Raw genomic sequence first — 21,577 nt, forward strand, 5'->3', positions numbered from 1 at the left:
GCTTATAACCCATTCTCCCCTTGTCCCTCTTACTTATAAAACCTCCAATGTTTAACTAAGCATCTGGATTTCCTAGTATCCCTTGCAAATGGGTGTAGCTATGCTGCCAAATTATAGTAGATGGAATGTAATAGAAATGCTGTGTACATAGGTTGTTCCTTTAAAGGGAAATGTGTACCCTTATCAGCGCTTCCCTCTTCCATGCTGTTTATTTATTTTTTTTAAGTGAAGCAAGTTTATTAAGAAAGTAAAGGAATAAACTAGGGCTATTCCAGAGGCAGAGCAGCCCAAGGGCTGCTGGTTGCCAATTTTTATGTTTATTTCTTGATTATATGCTAATCAAGGAGTGGATTACTTATGAGTTTTCCAGGAAAAGGTTGGGCAGTTCCAGGAACTGAGGGCTCGACCCCCTTTTTAGAGGATATAGGGCAACTTCCTGATGTTGCCATGGCATCTGTAAACTTCCAGAGCGCTGGTGGGAGTGGAGCAGTGAGCATGACCAGGTCACTCTCATTGCCATGTTGGTTTTGGTGGATTTTGGCCGACTTCTTTACTGCAACACGTTTCATCAGCCCTGTCTTCGTGATCAGTTTCTTGTGCTGACCTCCTATCTCATCCCATGACTTAGAATGTCTAACCATCTGGGAATGCAGCCCACTAGGTCTCAGCCTTATCTTACCGAGCCCCTATTCAAAATGGAGTCGCTGGCCGGGCGCGGTGGCTCAAGCCTGTAATCCCAGCACTTTGGGAGGCCAAGACGGGTGGATCATGAGGTCAGGAGATCGAGACCATCCTGGCTAACACGGCGAAACCCCGTCTCTACTAAAAAATACAAAAAACTAGCTGGGCGAGGTGGCGGCGCCTGTGGTCCCAGCTACATGGGAGGCTGAGGCAGGAGAATGGCGTAAACCCGGGAGGCGGAGCTTGCAGTGAGCTGAGATCTGGCCACTGCCTCCAGCCCGGGCGACAAAGCGAGACTCCGTCTCAAAAAAAAAAAAAAAAAAAATGGACTCACTCTGTTTTAAATGCTTCTGACAGTTCCTCCCTCCCTTTAAGAGAACCCTTAATCCTAAGGGTTGCAGAGGGAGAAAGATTCATCCTCTGTGACTTCTTCATGCTTGACAGGGATGGTGATATTCCTGCCTATTAGACCTCTTGCATTCAGAACAGACAGAACCTCAGTCTGAAAGCATCTGTATGGCGAGCACCATTTGTAACTCGAGTCCCAACAGAAGATGGCATCAAAGTTAGCCTTTGGGTTGGGGGTTTCCTCAGTATTGACCCTTCTGTGGTTGCCAGAACGATGTTACCAGAAAGGGGTCCAGACCCAGATCCCAAGACAGGGTTCTTGGACCTAGCACAGGAAAGAATTCAGGGCGAGTCTATAAAGTGAAAGCAGGTTTATTAAGAATGTGAAGGAATGAAGAACGGTTACTCCACAGGCAGAGCAGCCTTCCACGCCGTTTAGTAAGCAAATGTGGTGGTAGGCCAACTTGAATCATGCAGACAAGGGAAAGCAAGACACAGGGGATGGCAGAGCAAGACAGAAAAAATTCTGCAGCTCCGATCACTTCACAGAGCAAGTCCTGCTGACGGTCTGGACTCCACCTGCCGAAGCTCTGAAGCTGCTGTTTGTGGTGGGACATTCCAAGACGGCCGCACAGGAACAGCTCCATCTGCAGCTCCCGGCGTGATCAACGCAGAGACGGATGATTTCTGCATTTCCAACTGAGGTACCTGGTTCACCTCACTGGGACTGGTTGGCCAGTGGGTGCAGCCCACAGAGGGCGAGCTGAAGCAGCGCAGGGCATCACCTCACCCGGGAAGCACAAGGGGTTGGAGGATTTCCCTTTCCTAGCCAAGGGCAGCCGCGACAGACTTCCTGGAAAAACGGGGCACTGCCCCCAAACACTGAAAACGGGGCACTCCCCCCAAACACTGATAACGGGGCACTCCCCCCAAACACTGAAAACGGAGCACTCCCCCCAAACACTGAAAACGGGGCACTCCCCCCAAACACTGAAAACGGAGCACTCCCCCCAAACACTGAAAACGGGGCACTCCCCCAAACACTGAAAACGGGGCACTCCCCCCAAACACTGAAAACGGGGCACTCCCCCCAAACACTGAAAACGGGGCACTCCCCCCAAACACTGAAAACGGGGCACTCCCCCCAAACACTGAAAACGGGGCACTCCCCCCAAACACTGAAAACGGAGCACTCCCCCCAAACACTGAAAACGGGGCACTCCCCCCAAACACTGAAAACGGGGCACTCCCCCCAAACACTGTGCTTTTCCCAAGGTCTTAGCAAGCGGCAGACAAGGTGATTCTCTCCCGTGCCTGGCTCAGTGGGTCCCACGCCCACGGAGCCTTGCTCACTGCTAGCGTGGCAGTCTGCAAGGAGGAGGCCTGGCTGGGGGAGGGGCGTCCGCCATTGCTGAGGTTTGAACAGGTAAACAAAGTGGCTGGGAAGCTCCAACTGGGCAGAGCTCAACAAGGCCTACTGCCCCTAAACTCCACCTCTGTGGGCAGGGCATAGCAGAACAAAAGGCAGCAGACAACTTCTGCAGACTTAAACATCCCTGTCTGACAGCTCTGAAGAGAGCAGTGGTTCTCCCAGCATGACATTTGAGTGCTGAGCAAGGACAGACTGCCTCCTCAAGTGGGTCCCTGACCCTCATGTAGCCTAACTGGGAGACACCTCCCAGTAGGGGCCAACAGACACGTCATATAGGCGGCTGCCCCTCTGGGACGAAGCTTCCAGAGGTAGGATCAGGCAGCAATATTTGCTGTTCTGCAGCCTCCACTAGTGATACCCAGGCAAACAGGGTCTGGAGTGGAACTCCAGCAAACTCCAACAGACCTACAGCTCAAGGACCTGTTAAAAGGAAAACTAACAAACAGAAAGCAACAGCATCAACATCAAAAAAAAGGTCATGTACACCAAAACCCCATCTGTAGGTCACCAACATCAAAGACCAAAGGTAGATAAAACCACAAAGATGAGGAGAAGCCAGAGCAGAAAAGCTGAAAATTCTAAAAATCAGAGTGCCTCTTCTCCTCCAAAGGATCGCAGCACCTCGCCAGCAACAGAACAAAGCTGGACGGAGAATGACTTTGACAAGTTGACAGAAGTAGGCTTCAGAAGGTCGGTTATAACTTCTCCGAGCTAAAGGAGGATGTTCGGACCCATTGCAAGGAAGCTAAAAACCTTGAAAAAAGATTAGACGAATGGCTAACTAGAATAAACAGTGTAGAGAAGGCCTTAAGTGACCTGATGGAGGTGCAAACCATGGCATGAGAATTTCGTGACACATGCATAAGCTTCAATAGCTGATTTGATCAAGTGGAAGAAAGGGTATCAGTGATTGAAGATCAAATTACTGAAATAAAGCGAGGAGACAAGGTTAGAGAAAAAAGTAAAAAGAAACAAACAAAGCCTCCAAGAAATATGAGACTATGTGAAAAGACCAAATCTACGTTTGATTGGTGTACCTGAAAGTGATGGGGAGAATGGAATCGAGTTGGAAAACACTCTTCAGGATATTATCCAGGAGAACTTCCCCAACTTAGGAAGGCAGGCCAACATTCAATTTCAGGAAACACAGAGACCACTACATAGATACTCCTCGAGAAGAGCAACCCCAAAACACATCAACTGTCAGATTCACCAAGATTGAAATGAAGGAAAAAGTGTTAAGGGCAGCCAGAGAGAAAGGTCAAGTTACCCACAAAGGGAAGCCCATCAGACTAACAGCAGATCTCTCAGCAGAAACCCTACAAGCCAGAAGAGAGTGGGGGCCAATATTCAACATTCTTAAAGAAAAGAATTTTCAACCCAAAATTTCATATCCAGCCAAACTAAGCTTCATAAGTGAAGGAGAAATAAAATCTGTTACACACAAGCAAATGCTGAAATTTTGTCACCACCAGGCCTGCCCTACAAGAGCTCCTAAAGGAAGCACTAATGCACCAACTAACGAGCAAAATAACCAGCTAATATCATAATGACAGGATCATATTCACACACAACAATCTTAACCTTAAATGTAAATGGGCTAAAGGCCCCAATTAAAAGACACAGACTGGCAAATTGGATAGAGTCAAGACCCATCAGTGTGCTGTATTCAGGAGACCCATCTCACGTGCAAAGACGCAAACAGGCTCAAAATAAAGGGATGGAGGAAGATCTACCAAGCAAATGGAAAGCAAAAAAAAAAAAAACAAAAACACAGGGGTTGCAATCCTAGTCTCTGATAAAACAGACTTTAAACCAACAAAGATCAAAAGAGACAAAGAAGGCCATTACATAATGGTAACGGGGTCAATTCAACAAAAAGAGCTGACTATCCTAAACAGATATGCACCCAACACAGGAGCACCCAGATTCATAAAGCAAGTCCTTAGAGACCTGCAAAGAGACTTAGACTCCCACACAATAATAATGGGAGAATTTAACACCCCACTGTCAATATTAGACAGATTAATGAGACAGAACGTTAACAAGGATATCCAGGACCTGAACTCAGCTCTGCAACAAGCAGACCTAATAGACATCTACAGAACTCTCCACCCCAAATCAACAGAATATACATTCTTCTCAGCACCACATTGCACTTATTCCAAAATTGACCACATAGTTGGAAGTAAAGCACTCCTCAGAAAATGTAAAAGAACAGAAATCATAACAAACTGTCTCTCAGACCACAGCACAATCAAATTAGAACTCAGGATTAAGAAACTCACTCAAAACTGCACAACTACATGGAAACTGAACAACCTGCTCCTAAATGACTGCTGGGTAAATAACGAAATGAAGGCAGAAATAAAGATGTTCCCTGAAACCAATGAGAACAAAGAAACAACATACCAGAATCTCTGAGACACATTTAAAGTAGTGTGTAGAGGAAATTTATAGCACTAAATGCCCACAAGAGGAAAGATCTAAAATTGACACCCTAACATCACAATTAAAAGAACTAGAGTAGCAAGAGCAAACACTTTCAAAAGCTAGCAGAAGGCCAGGAATAACTAAGATCAGAGCAGAACTGAAAGAGACAGAGACACAAAAAACCCTGCAAAAAAAAATCAATGAATCCAGGAGCTGGTTTTTTGAAAAGACCAACAAAATTGATAGACCGCTAACAAGAATAAAGAAGAGAGAGAAGAATCAAATAGACGCAATAAAAAATGATCAAGGGGATATCACCACCAATCCCACAGAAATACAAACTACCATCAGAGAATACTATAAACACCTCTATGCAAATAAACTAGAAAATCTAGAAGAAGAAGCTGAATCTCTGAATAGACCAGTAACAGGCTCTGAAATTGCGGCAATAATTAATAGTCTATCAACCAAAAAAAGTCCAGGACCGGATGGATTCATAGCCAAATTCTACCAGAGGTACAAGGAGGAGCTGGTATCATTCCTTCTGAAACTATTCCAATCAACAGAAAAAGAGGGAATCCTCCCTAACTCATTTTATGAGGCCAACATCATCCTGATACCAAAGCCTGGCAGAGACACAACAAAAAAAGATAATTTTAGACCAACATCCCTGATGAACATTGATGCGAAAATCCTCAAAAAAATACTGGCAAACCGAATCCAGCAGCATATCAAAAAGCTTATCCACTATGATCAAGTCGGCTTCATCTCTGGGATACAAGGCAGGTTCAACATATGCAAATCAATAAACATAATCCATCACATAAACAGAACCAATGACAAAAACCATATGATCATCTCAATTGATGCAGAAAAGGCCTTTGACAAAATTCAACAGCCCTTCACGCTAAAAACTCTCAATAAACTAGGTACAGATGGAACGTATCTCAAAATAATAAGAGCTATTTATGACAAACCCACAGCCAATATCACACTGAATGGGCAAAAACTGGAAGCATTCCCTTTGAAAACCAGCACAAGACAAGGATGCCCTCTCTCACCACTCCTATTCAACAGAGTGTTGGAAGTTCTGGCCAGGGCAATCAGGCAAGACAAATTTATAAAGGGTAGTCAATTAGGAAATGAGGAAGTCAAATTGTCCCTGTTTGCAGATGACATGATCGTACATTTAGAAAACCCCATCATCTCAGCCCAAAATCTCCTTAAGCTGGTAAGCAACTTCAGCAAAGTCTTAGGATACAAAATTAATGTGCAAAAATCACAAGCATTCTATACACCATTAACAGACAAACAAAGAGCCAAATCATGAGTGAACTCCCATTCACAATTGCTTCAAAGAGAATAAAATACCTAGGAATCCAACTTACAAGGGATGTAAAGGACCTCTTCAAGGAGAACTACAAACCACTGCTCAGTGAAATAAAAGAGGACACAAACAAATGGAAGGACATACCATGCTCATGGATAGGAAGAATCAATACTGTGAAAATGGCCATACTGCCCAACATAATTTATAGATTCAATGCCATCCCCATCAAGCTACCAACGACTTTCTTCACAGAATTGGAAAAAACTACTTTAATTCATATGGAACCAAAAAAGAGCCCGCATTGCCAAGACAATCCTAAGCAAAAAGAACAAAGCTGGAGGCATCACGCTACCTGACTTCAAACCATACGACAAGGCTACAGTCACCAAAACAGCATGGTACTGGTACCAAAACAGATTATATAGATCAGTGGAACAGAACAGAGCCCTCGGAAATAGCACCACACATCTACAACCATCTAATCTTTTGATAAACCTCACAAAAACAAGAAATGGGGAAAGGATTCCCTTGAATAATAAAAGCATTCCATTTAATAAATGGTGCTGGGAAAACTGGCTAGCCATAGGTAGAAAGCTGAAACTAGACCCCTTCCTTACACCTTATACAAAAATTAATTCAAGATGGATTAAAGACTTAAATGTTAGACCTAAAATCATAAAAACCCTAGAAGAAAACCTAGGCAATACCATTCAGGACATAGGCATGGACAAAGACTTCATGACTAAAACACCAATAGCAATGGCAACAAAAGCCAAAATAGACAAATGGGATCTAATTAAACAAAAGAGCTTCTGCACAGCAAAAGAAACTACCATTAGGGTGAACAGGCAACCTATAGAATGGAAGAAAATTTTTTCAATCTACCCATCTGACAAAGGGCTAATATCCAGAATCTACAAAAAAACTAAAATGAATTTACAAGAAAAAAAACAAACAACCCCATCAAAAAGTGGGCAAAGGATATGAACAGACACTTCTCAAAAGAAGACATCTACGCAGCCAACAGACACATGAAAAAATGCTCATCATCACTGGTCATCAGAGGAACGCAAATCAAAACCACAATGAGATACCATCTCACACCAGTTAGAATGGCGATCATTAAAAAGTCAGGAAACAACAGATGCTGGAGAGGATGTGGAGAAACAGGAATACTTTTACACTGTTGATGGTAGTGTAAATTAGTTCAACCATTGTGGAAGACAGTGTGGTGATTCCTCAAGGATCTAGAACTAGAATTATCATTTGACCCAGCAATCCTATTACTGGGTATATACCCAAAGGATTATAAATCATGCTACTATAAAGACACATGTACACGTATGTTTACTGCAGCACTATTCACAATAGCAAAGACATGGAACCAACCCAAATGTCCATCAATGAGAGACTGCATTAAGAAAATGTGGCACATATACACCATGGAATACTATGCAGCCATAAAAAAGGGATGAGTTCATGTCCTTTGCAGGGACATGGATGAAGCTGGAAACCATCATTCTGAGAAACTATTGCAAGGACAGAAAACCAAACACCGCCATGATCTCACTTATAGGTGGGTAGTGAACAATGAGATCACTTGGACACAGGGCAGGGAACATCACACACCGGAGCCTGTCGGGGGCTGGGGGGCTGGGAGAGGGATAGCATTAGGAGAAATACCTAATATAGATGACGAGTTGATGGGGCAGCAAACCAACAAGGCATATGTATACCTATGGATCAAACCTGCACATTGTGCACATATGCCCTAGAACTTAAAGTATAATTAAATAAATAAATACATAAATAAGCTACTGTTTGTTTTTTTCCTGGTCTCTCTCACATGCAGTCAAACCTTTACTCTCCATCACCTAAAACTAGATCCTGCAACACAAGGACTCAATAAATATGCATTGAGTGAACAAGTGAATTAATCGTTCTCTCTCATCTGGTTAGCATGAGCCAGAAAGAATCCTTGAACATGATCTACCTCTAGTTACACTAGTTTCTAAACTTGCAAAACTGTGGCTCACATTCACATCTAATATTGAGGAACAAACCTATGGGCCCTCCTTGGTCAGCCAAAGAGTATCCCTCTAATTTTTAACATTTATCTTTCTAAACTTCAATGACTTAATTTTGCATGTTATCTCCCTAATTTTTATAAAACTAATACATGTATCATTAACCATAATGAAATACCTGCTTTTGGAAGGGAATGTTTATTTCATTTAAAATCTTGCAGATGGTTAAGCATAATATTATCAGTGAAAAAAAAAAAGACTGCGGTAAACACAGGCCATGAAATACAAGGCAAAAAAGGTGATATAACCTACAATTCAGGGGACAACATCAAAAGAGATTCCTATTTTCCCTTAATGAGCAAGCAGAAGAGTAACTGCTTCTTCACTCCAAAGTGACCAAATTAAATCAAGCTTAGTTACTGCATCACGTCCTGGAGCAACTCAGAAGCTAATAAAAACAGAAAACATGCCAAAACAAACTGAGATCCTTTTCTGCCTTTCATCTTGCTGCTATTTTCTCTGTCTCAATGTCTGTATTATCACCAGAATACTAGGAAGAACAGGCAGCTGCCATGTTGAGACCATGAGGGAAAGATGAAGAAAACTGAGGAGACATCTAACCTGACATCTTTGAAATTATGAACGAACACCAATAATTTCTTCAACTCTAAGCTTATTACTGACAAAAACCCATCACTGTTTCGTCAAATTATCATCATTTGGGTTTTCTTTTCCATGCAGCCAAACCACTTTCATGGTTTTCTGATTCAGAAAATTGAAACTGGAGAGCACGCTGATATGGTTTGGACATTTGTCCCCTCCAAATCTCATACTAAAATGTAATCCCCAGTGTTAGGGGTGGGGCCTCATAGGTGGTGTCTGGGTCATGGGGGCGGACCCCTCGTGAATGGCTTGACCCCTTGTTCCTCGTACCATGTGTTACACCGGCTTCCCCTTTGCCTTCTGCCATGACTGCAAGCTTCCTGAGGCCTCACCAGAAGCAGATGTCAGCACCATGTTTTCTATAGAGCCTGTAGAAACGTCAGTCAAAATAATATCTTTTTCTTTATGAATTGCCCAGTCTCAGGGATTCCTTTCTGGCAATGCAAGCAAACTAACACACAAGCTAACAATGAAATTCCTTCTCCTAAACACTTCATGTATGACAGTGTAAAAGCATATCGAAGGACAAATTTTTTTTTTTTTGTTGTTGTTGTTGTTGTTGTTGTTGTTGTTGTTTTTTGAGACTGAGTCTCGCTCTGTCGCCCAGGCTGCAGTGCAGTGACCGGATCGCAGCTCACTGCAAGCTCCGCCTCCCGGGTTTACGCCATTCTCCTGCCTCAGCCTCTGGAGTAGCTGGGACTACAGGCGCCCGCCACCTCGCCCGGCTAGTTTTTCGTATTTTCAGTAGAGACGGGGTTTCACCGTGTTAGCCAGGATGGTCTCGATCTCCTGACCTCGTGATCCGCCCATCTCGGCCTCCCAAAGTGCTGGGATTACAGGCTTGAGCCACCGCACCCGGCCAAATTTTTTAAAAATACAATCATAACATGTTCAAATGTATACAGCTGATATACATCGGTTGTTTAAGAAATGGGGTCTCAGCTCATGTCTGTAATCCCAGCACTTTGGGAACCAAGGCAGAAGGATCACTTGACACCAGGAATTTGAGACCAGCCTGGGGAACACAACAAGACCCCCCTCTCCACAAAATACTTTTTAAATTGGCCAGGTGTGGTGGTGGGTGTCTGTAGCCCTACGTATTTGGGAGGTTAAGACCAGGGGATCAATTGAGACCATGAGTTGGAGACTGCAGTGAGCCATGATTCTGCCACTGCACTCCATCCCAGGTGACAGAATGAGAACCTGTCTCAAAAAAAAAAAGAGAAAGAAAAGGGAAAGATAGGGTCTCACTATGTTGCCCAGGCTGGAGTGCAGTGGCTTTTCATAGGCACGATCATCACACACTACAGCCTCAAACTCCTGGACTCAACAGATGCTCCTATCTCGGCCTCCCAAGTAGTAGTTCATGCCACCTGTCGGGCTTGATATACATTTTGCAGTTATTCTTTGGCCTACATGATCCTAACAGGTAAGACTTAACTGAAGGCCAGGCGCGGTGGCTCACACCTGTAATCCCACACTGTGGGAGGCCGAGGTGGGCGGATCACGAGGTCAGGAGTTTAAGACCAGCCTGGCTAATATGGTGAAACCCTGTCTCTAAAATCAGCCAGGCATGGTGGCGCGCACCTGTAGTCCCAGCTACTCAGGAGGCTGAGGCAGGAAAATTACTTGAACCCGGGAGGCGGAAGTTGCAGTGAGCTGAGATCGTGCCACTGCACTCCGGCGAGACTCCATCTCAAGGAAAAAAAAAAAGACTTAACTGAAATTTAAGTGATTTACATCTATGAAAATGCTATTGTAACTCAAAAGAGCATTAACATGCTATTCAATACGAAAAGGCAAGCTGTGTGAACACCACAACAGAAGAGTATCTAAAATCTTTACTAAACTCCTTCATTTAACATATAATGTGTTCCCCCTAATGCACGAGAACGGGTTCCAAGGATTATTAAAAAAAATTATCTTGCCGGGCGCGGTGGCTCAAGCCTGTAATCCCAGCACTTTGGGAGGCCGAGACGGGTGGATCACGAGGTCAGGAGATCGAGACCATCCTGGCTAACACGGTGAAACCCCGTCTCTACTAAAAATACAAAAACTTAGCCGGGCGAGGGGGCAGGCGCCTGTAGTCCCAGCTACTCGGGAGGCTGAGGCAGGAGAATGGCGTGAACCCGGGAGGCGGAGCTTGCAGTGAGCTGAGATCCGGCCACTGTACTCCAGCCTGGGCTACAGAGCAAGACTCCGTCTCAAAAAAAAAAAAAAAAAAAATTATCTTGCCTCTGCCCTCAGTAAGTCTGTAAGTTAGCGGACAACCAAGTAAACTTACTTTGGAAAGTGTTTCTTTGGGTTTAGTCATGATAAAACCAAGAAGAACTGAGGGTGAATGTGTTCTCCAATTAGAGACACTCTTTTCAAACACACTAGGATCCACACAGAAATATTTAGGCAAAAGATACCTATCAACAATTTACAAATGGCTAACAAACCACACACACTATTCTCAGTAGTAGTCAAAGATATACGAACAAGTGAGATATTTTAAAAAGCTATCAAAACGGCAAAGATTCTAAAATGACACCACACAAGGGTAATAAAAGGATTTCATCAAACAATCTCATATACTGCTGGTAGAAACATATTTCATATCTTGCTGGTAGAAATATATTTCATATATTGCTGGTAGAAATGTAAATCAATGTAACCTTTAGGCATATCATGTAGATATACTTATTATGATGCCAATTCCCTATACACTGACCATGTTTTTTTGCTCTTATAAAAATAAAAAATGTCACTGAAGGCCAGGTGCAGTGGCTCACACCTATAATCCAAACACTTTGGGAGGCCGAGGCGGGAAGATTGCTTGAACCCAGGCATTCGAGACCAGCATGGGCAACACAGTGAGACCCTGTCTCTACTAAAAATATTTTTTTTTAATTAGCTGAGTGTGGTGGCACATGCCTGTAGCCCTAGCTACTCAGGAGGCTGAGGTGGGAGGATCCCTTGAGTCCAAGAGTTCAAGGCTAAAGTGAGCTATGATTGTGTCACTGCAGTCCAGCCTGGATGACAGAGCAAGACCCTGGCTCTAAACCAAGTAATTTTTTTAAAAAGGCATTGAAAATGCAAAAGCATTCCTAGTTAAGGCACTGACTCTCCAACAACTTACTGTTTCAAAGCTGCCTTTATGCATCAAATCAATGGGTGGCCGGAATAGATCTGCAAGGGTAGTTAATTTCTTATCAATAGCTCCTCCATTTCTTAATTCTTGTTCTTGCCGAACTATAACACAGAAGGATGAAAAAGTTTCAGTTAGCCATAAAATAATCATGAATCACATTAAAAAAAAAAAAAACTTCTGTCAATTGAAGGAACTGCTGTCAACAGGCTTGACCTCAAATACAAAGATCTAATGTTGACTCTGAAAAAAAAAATGCAAAGGGAGACAAGAGGAATCTTAAGACTTGGTGGAATTCCCTATTCCAAGGATACAAAGAAAATTAACTGAAAATAGTCACATAATCAAAGTAACTTCTTCACATATTCAGAAACTAATTAACATGGGAGAGGCTGAGTGCGGTGGCTCACGCCTATAATTCTAGGGGTGGCCAGGGTGGGCGGATCACCTGAGGTCAGGAGTTTGAGATCAGCCTGGCTAACACGGTGAAACCCCGTCTCAACTAAAAGTACAAAAACAAACAAACAAACAAACAAAAAATAGTCATGCAAGGTGGAGCACACCTGTAGTCCCAGCTACTCAGGAGGCTGAGGCAGGAGAATGGCCTGAACCCTGGAGGCAGAGGTTGCAGTGAGCAGAGATCGTGCCACTGCACTCCAGCCTGGGCAACAGAGCGAGACTCCATCTCAAAAACACAAAACAAAACAAAAAGCATAGGGGAAAACTTTCATCCTCATTTATCTAGTTCTGAAAGCAATGTAAATTCATCTGCTGTTTTGTTTTGTTTTTTTTTTTTTTTTTGAGATGGAGTCTCGCTCTGTCGCCCAGGCTGGAGTGCAGTGGCGCGATCTCAGCTCACTGCAAGCTCCGCCTCTCGGGTTCACGCCATTCTCCTGCCTCAGCCTCCTGAGTAGCTGGGATTACAGGCGCCCGCCACCTCGCCCAGCTAGTTTTTTGTATTTTTTTAGTAGAGACGGGGTTTCACCGTGTTCGCCAGGATGGTCTCATCTCCCGACCTCGTGATCCACCTGTCTCAGCCTCCCAAAGTGCTGGGATTACAGGCTTGAGCCACCGCGCCCAGCCTCATCTGCTGTTTTTAGCTATGTTCTCAATCTTTAAAGACTCTGGGCCAGGCACAGTGGCTAACGCCTGTAATCCCAACACTATGGGAGGCTGAGACGTGTGGATCACCTGAGGTCAGGAGTGCAAGACCAGCCTGAGCAACATGGTGAAACCTCGTCTCTACTAAAAATACAAAAATTAGCCAGGCGTGGTGGCACAAGCCTGTAGTCCCAGCTACTCGGGAGACTGAGGGCAGATAATCGTTTGAACCTGGGAGGTAAAGGTTGCAGTGAGCTGAGATTGCACTACTACACTCCAGCCTGGGTGATACAGTGAGCCTCCATCTTAAAAATAAATAAAAATAATAATAAAAAGATTCTAACAGTAGAGATGATGACCACTGTTGTCACCTTCCACTGGGAGGACAAAGAATTCCCCAGATGACTTGAGTCAGTTCAGGTTCCCCATTAATTCTCTCCAAAGTTACAAGACCTATTTGTGCCTCAATGAACTCATTATAAATAAACCACAAAATCAAGCATGGTCCAAGGGTTTCTCATATATCCTTTTAACATAACTGTCCTTTCTCTAGGATTCCATTGCTAAATCAATACTAGATCCTCTAAAACTGTAAGACCAAGATTCTCATTCTAACTTACACACAAAAATATTTCAAACAACTGTAGCCAAAATATTAATAGGCTGCTCTGGGTGGTATGGCTTTTTCTCCTATGTTTCAATCTCTTACAATAATCATTTTCATTATATATTCCTTTCATTGACAGAAATCAGGATCCTGAGGGAAATCAGTTTATTTTATTATAGTAAGCATTTTAAGTATTTATTCACAAACGAATTAAGTTTATCAGTTACCAGATTTCCTACACTATCTCCATCTCCCTTTACTATTTTTCTATAACCAAATAGGTTAGAATTTGGAACAGTTCAGCTCAGGGGAGAGTTAATCACATCCTGGATCCATAATTTCACTTTTTAAATAAGGTGAAAACTTAAAGTAATTGGGCCTAACAGCAATCATCTTTTTCTTTTTAATAGGAAGAGAAGAGGGAGATGATAAACTGGTCCATAGATACCTACTAGTTTCAGTCTGAAAATCCCGGAAACCATCAAAAATTGAACGTGCAGGCCGTCGTCTTTTAGGAGCTTTAGGGGAGAAAAAACAGAATTGAAAAATTTTAAAATTAATTTTGAAACTTAATTCTAAAAATTTCCTCATCTAAAAGTATTTTTTTTAAATAAAAAATATGAAACCCTTCACGAACTGCATGTCACCCTTGCACAGGGGCCATGCTAATCTCTGTATCATGCTAATCTCTGTCTCGTACATGTACAATTTTAGTACATGTGCTGCCGAAGCGGCAGTATTTCTTGCTTTAAAACACTCAGATTCATAATGGTGTCTTCCCTCAAAAAATAAAAAAGTTTAAAAACTTTCAAATCATTCACGTATAATTAATCTGAACATCTTCCATTCAGCCACCTTGTATTACAAATGAAAAAATTCAGGCCCAGTTAAAAGAGACTTGATCAAACTTGTGTAAAAAGTTTACTATCGGCTGGGCATGGGGGCTCATGCCTGTAATCCCAGTACTTTGGGAGGCCAAGGCGGGTGGATCACCTAAGGTCAGGAGTTTGAGACCAGCCTGACCAACATGGTGAGCCCACCTCTACTAAATACAAAAAATTAGCCAGGCGTGGTGGCACATGCCTGTAATCCCAGCGCCTGCCTATAATCCCAGGCTGAGGCAGGAGAATCACTGGAACCTGGGAGACAGAGGTTGCAGTAAGTCAACACTGTGCCACTGCACTCCAGCCTGGGCAACAAGAACGAAACTCCATCTCAAAAAAAAAAAAACTTTACTATCCTGGCCAGGCACTGTAGCTCATGCCTCCTGTAATCCTAGCACTTTGGGAAGCCAAGGCGGGTGCATCACCTGAAGTCGAGTTCGAGACCAGCCTAACCAACATGGTGAAATTCTGTCTCTACTAAAAATACAAAAAAACTAGCCGGGTATTATGGCGTGCACCTGTAATCCCAGCTACTTGGGAGACTGAAGCAGGAGAATCACTTGAATCTGAGAGGCGGAGGTTGCAGCGAGCCGAGATCACGCCGCTGTACTCCAGCCTGGGCAAGAACAGTGAAACTCCGTCTCAAAAACAAAAAAGTTTACTATCTCAATATCCAAGTGGTGACGTCAGAAAGAAAGAAGATTTTGAGGACACCGCCACGTAGAGATGAAGCCACACACACGCTGCAGATATCTAATTCAGGTTACAGCCTTCAGGATCCGACTGCCCTGTTGTTCAGGTTACAGCCTTCGATCTCTGACTGCCCTGCTGTATGCAGTAACTCGACACTCTAAACCATAAGACTGAAGGACTGTTTCTTAGGGATTGGATATAGTAACTCTACACTCTAAACCATAAGACTTAAGGACTGCGTTTTAGGGACTGGACACACGCGCAGAACCGTCAAGACAAAAAACATTTTTAATTTTGGAAACTTTTTTTCACAGGTACACAATGGTTTAATGACAGAAAAGTAAACAGATCCACCTAAGGTATTCTACTACCCCTGTAGAGTGTCTATTACCCAGTCTTTAAATAAAGGCTTTTCATGATTCCCTCAATATGGGTAAGTTATTAAGTTGGCTTATGACAAGGCTGGCCAGCACGTAACCAGAATAATTCTCTGTTGAGAAATGATTAGTATCAAGATTAGACAGAGACTATAGAATCCCCTAACCCGTGTCAAAACATACTTCCCAATAACTCGTGTTTGTGATTACACAGGATAATTATTCACATCCAGCACTACCGAGTAAAAGGCAAAACAGAGCAACAAAAAAATGCCGAACATATTAAAAACTTCATTTTTCTTTAAAACATATTCATATGCATATGATTCCTGTGTATATGTGTATCAGTATTTATGTTAAACAATCACATTATCATCTCTGGGAAAAGAGATTTTGTAATACACTATCATGTTTTATTTTTTACTTTTTGAGACAGTGTCTCGCTCTGTTGCCCAGGCTGGATTGCAGTGGTGTGATCATGGCTCACTGCAGACTCCAACCTCCTAGGCTCAAGCCATCCTCCTACCTTAGCCTCCCAAGTAGATGGGACTACAAGTGTGCAGCACTACATTCAGTTTTGTTTTGTTTTGTTTTTTAAGAGACAGGCATGTCACTATGTTGCCCAGGCTAGTTTGGAACTCCTGGGCTCAAGTAATCCTCCCACCTCAGCCTCCCAAAGTGCTGGGATTACAAGCATGAGCTACCACGCCTAGCCTGAATTAATTAATTAGTTAATTAATTAATTTATTGTGACAGAGTCTCACTCCGTTGCCCAGGCTGGAGTGCAGTGGCATGATCTCAGCTCAGGTTCATGGGATTCTCCTCCCAGGTTCAAGGGATTCTCCTGCCTCAGCCTCCCTAGTAGCTGGGACAACAGGTGTGTGCCACCACGCCAGGCTAATTTTTGTATTTTCAGTAGAGAGGGGGTTTCATCACCATGTTGGCCAGGCTGGTCTCCAACTCCTGATCGCAAGTGATCCACCTGCCTCAGCACTAAAAGTGCTGGAATTACAGAAGTGAGCCACCGAGCCTGGCCTGAATTTTATTTTTAATTTAAATATTGCACTCTGCGTCCCTCTCTACCTTCCTCTCTCCCTCCTTTCTTCATTTCTATTCAAGGAAAAGCAAGAAATGCCACACTTTTCAATCTTGGAACTATTTTTGATCAAGAGCTCCTATTTCAAATGTATATGGCTTCTAGCAGGAATAATAGAACCTGCCAAAGAATGCCTCTAAAACTAGTTATCTGGCCCTGGTGCAGAGACATGCACCTATAGTCCCAGCTGCCCAGGTGGCTGATGTGAGAGGATCGCCTGAGCCAAGGAGTTCGAGTGCAGTCTGTGCAACATACTGAGGCCCTGTCTCTTTAAAAAAAAAAAAATTAATTAATTAATTTAAAAAAAAAACTAGATATCTGATACCTTTTAACTCTAACAATTAAGAAACTGGCTGGAGGCTTGGCGGCGCTGTGGCTCACGCCTGTAATTCCAGCACTTTGGGAGGCCGAGGCGGGCAGATCACCAGGTAGGGAGTTTGAGACAGTGAAACTCCGTCTCTATTAAAAAAATAGAAAAAATTAGCTGGGCGTGGTGGCGGCGCCTGTAGTTCCAGGTACTGGGGAGGCTGACACAGGAGAATGGCGTGAATCTGGGAGGCAGAGCTTGCAGTGAGCCAAGATCACGTCACGGCACTCCAGCCTGGGCCACAGAGCAAGACTCCGTCTCAAAAAAAAAAAAAAAAGAAAGAAAGAAAGAAAGAAACCAAGGATATCTTAGAATAAGAATAGTTGCCTAAGAAAGTATATTATTTTAGGAAGGTAGCACACAAAAGGTAATTTTCTTCTACCTTTAAACTGCCAAAGGTAGGTGAGTCAATATTCCACATTATTTCACATCACCTTTCCAACCTCCCCCTTCTCTATAAGGCACCAATCTGGGTATACTCACTAGTTCCTCTTATTGCTATCCTTCTACCCAATTTCTTTTACTTCTTGGGCTAATATCCCTCTTCCCATTTGTCTTCCATTCATTTACCCTATTGTAAGCAAAAACCTCTCCTCAGACCACACCACCTCTAGCCCTAGGCCTATTACTGTTACCTGCCTTTTCAATGTGGTCTCCTGGCTCTTCCAAGCCATCTGCCACAAGCAAACATCAGTCCTCTGTCCTCACTCTACTGCCCACATAATAGAAGTACTGGTGGCCGGGCGCGGTGGCTCAAGCCTGTAATCCCAGCACTTTGGGAGGCCGAGACGGGCGGATCACGAGGTCAGGAGATCGAGACCATCCTGGCTAACACAATGAAACCCCGTCTCCACTAAAAATACAAAAAAATTAGCCGGGCGTGGTGGCGGCGCCTGTAGTCCCAGCTACTCGGGAGGCTGAGGCAGGAGAATGGCGGGAACCCGGGAGGCGGAGCTTGCAGTGAGCCGAGATCGCGCCACTGCACTCCAGCCTGGGCGACAGAGCGAGACTCCGCCTCAAAAAAAAAAAAAAAAAAAAAAAAGAAGTACTGGTCACTGAAGTCAAAGAGACTAAGCTATAAAGAGCTAAAAGAGATTCAGAAGGAGCTTCAAAGTCAGCATAGGGGAGGGACAGCTGGAGAAAAAACGTCGTGAGAAGAGTGGCACTGTTTTACATATCCACACAGCTGTTCGTATCTGGCTTCAGAGAAGACATCTGGATCTTCAGATCTGCTTCTACATTCCTTTAGATCTGCTGCTATTCTTTCAGCTCAAGTACAGAAAGAAAATTAAAATGTACTCTCATGCAGACATGCAGCTGTAAAAGGGAGGAGTGGGCTTTTTGTTTTAAAAGATGGGGGTCTCACTATGTTGCCCAAGCTGAAGGGCAGTGGCTATTCAAAGGCACAATTCCACTACTGATCTGCACCTGCTCCGTTTCCTCTTCCTCAGGTCATCTGGTGGTCCTCCACTGCCAGCAGGTCACCATATTGATTCCGAACTCAGTGCAGACACCCAATCAACATAGGGCCATACAGCCAAGAACTCCTGGGCTCAAGCCATACTCCCACCTCAGCCTCCACAGTAGCTGAGACTACATGCCTGTGCCACCATACCCAGCAGCGAGGAGTATTTTAAAGTCTTAGATGATTGTGGATATTCTTCTTTAATAGTACACCAATACTTAACCAATGGTAGTTTCTTAGAGGACAGCTGCAAAGTGGAATCTGAAATCTTATCAATGAGCTTTTCATACTGTTTCATTATAACCCACTGTACTATGTGGTAGGCAGTCTCTAAGACAGCCCCCAATTTTCCCTGTCTCCCAGTATTCGTACCCTGTGTGTGAATACCTTGAGTACAGGCAGGATTGAACAGAATGTAGCAGACTGATGGGATTTCACTTCCAGATTACATTACAAGAAGAGAATGGCTTCCATCTTGGGCTGCCCTCTCAGGCTCTCATTTGCTCGGTGTAAAATGGATGCCCCCAGGCAATAGACACAAGAATGAGTTTAGGAGATCCTCCTCCATTCAGGCTTTGAGATGAATGGTAGCCTAGCTGACATATTGACCACACCCTTGTAGGAGTCCCTAACCAAAGGCCACACCCAGATTACTGACTCAAAGAAACTGAGATTGTTTCCTTTGTTTTTTGTTTTTTTTCAGGCAGTTTAATTTTGGAACAACTTTTTACTCAGCAATAAATATCTAATACAATTCTTTTTTTTTTTTTTTTTTTTTTTTTTGAGACGGAGTCTCACGCTGTTGCCCAGGCTGGAGTGCAGTGGCGCGATCTCGGCTCACTGCAAGCTCCGCCTCCTGGGTTCACGCCATTCTCCTGCCTCAGCCTCCTGATAATACAATTCATCTCACAGTCTGAATGGATCTTTTACCTATGCACAACTCTGTAGTATCATGCACTGGTTATTCAAAAATACTTGTTTACTGAGTAATGGAAACATTTCAAATATTAATGGTTTCATTATACAGTATTTTAAAAATCATGTTAAAAGATCTGTTTCATGTCACCACTGATCTTATCAGAAAGCCTTCAAGTATTGGGAAAGTATCAAGCTCACAAAGGTAGGTACAAAAATTTTTCTAAAATCCTGTTTTTTGCCTGAAAGTTCTTTTTTAATGTATTTTATCATTTTTTTTGAGACGAGGTCTCCCTGTCACCAGTAGGCTGGAGTGCAGTGGGGCAATAATGGCTCACTGCAGCCTTGACCTCAAAGGCCCAAGCCATCTTCTCACCCCTCGGCCTCCTGCATAGCTGGGACTACAGGCATGTGCCACCACGCCCAGCTAATTTTTTTGTTAATTTTTTTGTAGAGATGGGGGTCTCCCTATGTAGCACAAGCTGGTCTGGAACTCCCAGGCTCAAGAAATCTCCCGCCTCGGCCTCCCAAAGTAATCCCAAAGTGTTGGGACTACAGGTGTGAGTCTCCACATCCAGCCAAACCTCTTTTTTAAAATCACTGATAACAAACACTCTCAGTTGTATTGAAGTAACAAGCTCACATTTTTAAGAAAATGCCAACTGTCAAAGTGTAAACTGATAGTTTGTCAGTGATTTTTCAAGTAAAAAGAATGTTCCATGAAAAAAAACTCCCTACTCTAACAATCACACAAGTGCTTTTCCTTAAGGTAATCATAGTACTTCATTATACCAAAGTGCTTTGTGCATACATACTATTTCAAACTATATTTTAAAACTGTGTACTCAAGGGTCAAGATTTAATGAAATTAATCATTTTTACTGCTTCATCAAGAACATCATTAAAGAAAACTGCTTTTAAATCAGTTAACTTTTTTTTTTTTTTTTTGAGCTGGGGTCTCAATATGTTGCCCAGGCTGGTCTCAAACTCCTGGGCTCAAGCAATCCTCCTGCCTCAGCCTCCCAAAGTGTTGAGATTACAGGTGTATGCCACTGCACCTGTCCTATTTCTCTTTTAGAGACAGGGTCTCACTCTGTCACACAGGCTGCAGTGCATAGTTCACGGCAGCCTAGAACTCCTAAGCTCAAGCCATCCTCCCACCTCAGACTCCCAACTAGGACTACAGGCACATGCCACCACGCCTAACAAATTTATTTTTATTTTTTTAGAGATAAGAGTCTTCTTATGTTGTCTGGGCTACTCTCCAACTCCTGGTTTCAAGTGATCTTTTCAACTGTTGCCTCCCAAAGGACTGGGATTACAGGCATGAGTCACTGCACCTGGCCCTGCCTTTTAAATTTTTTTGTAAACTTCATGTAGCAGTGAAGAATTCACTATCTAGTGGTACAGTCTGAAGCCACTGCATGAATTCAACCAAGAAGCCAACAGTCTGACAACTATCAGTCTGAATGTCACCACAACGAAAATAATTTGATGTCCAGTACCATGGTGCATGCCTATAATCCCAGCTACTCAGGAGGCTGAGATAAGATCACCTGAGCCAGGGCCGGGCGCGGTGGCTCAAGCCTGTAATCCCAGCACTTTGGGAGGCCGAGACGGGTGGATCACGAGGTCAGGAGATCGAGACCATCCTGGCTAACACGGTGAAACCCCGTCTCTACTAAAAATACAAAAAACTAGCCGGGCGAGGTGGCGGGCGCCTGTAGTCCCAGCTACTCGGGAGGCTGAGGCAGGAAAATGGCGTGAACCCAGGAGGCGGAGCTTGCAGTGAGCTGAGATCCGGCCACTGCACTCCAGCCTGGGCGACAGAGCGAGACTCCGTCTCAAAAAAAAAAAAAAAAAAAAAGATCACCTGAGCCTAAGAGTTCTGGCCTGTAGTGTGCTATGCCAGTCAGGTGTCTACACTAAGCTCAGCATCAATATAATTATCTCCAGGGAGTAGTGGGACCACCAGGTTGCCTAAGGAGGGGTTAACTAGCCCAGGTTGGAAACAGAGGTCAAAAC

General features: G+C 43.6%; 1 protein-coding gene and 1 non-coding gene across 3 annotated transcripts in view; both read right to left on the reverse strand.

The window, feature by feature from the left end:
* UBXN7 (UBX domain protein 7) overlaps positions 1-21,577 on the reverse strand; it is an 81,543-nt gene that overhangs the window by 26,051 nt on the left and 33,915 nt on the right. The window contains exons 4-5 of one of the 2 annotated variants that reach the window (XM_015132580.3): positions 14,208-14,273; positions 12,039-12,151 (exon numbers count right to left, since the gene is read on the reverse strand). In XM_015132580.3, coding sequence (XP_014988066.2) covers positions 12,039-12,151; positions 14,208-14,273 — 179 coding nt within the window. The remainder of the gene's footprint in view (positions 1-12,038; positions 12,152-14,207; positions 14,274-21,577) is intronic. The other variant, XM_077991133.1, reaches the window with a different exon arrangement.
* LOC114676544 (U6 spliceosomal RNA) lies at positions 14,369-14,473 on the reverse strand. The gene has a single exon (XR_003727606.1). It is a non-coding gene; the product is annotated as a U6 spliceosomal RNA (small nuclear RNA).

This window comes from Macaca mulatta, chromosome 2, assembly GCF_049350105.2.
Source record: "Macaca mulatta isolate MMU2019108-1 chromosome 2, T2T-MMU8v2.0, whole genome shotgun sequence".
Lineage (NCBI taxonomy): Eukaryota > Metazoa > Chordata > Mammalia > Primates > Cercopithecidae > Macaca > Macaca mulatta.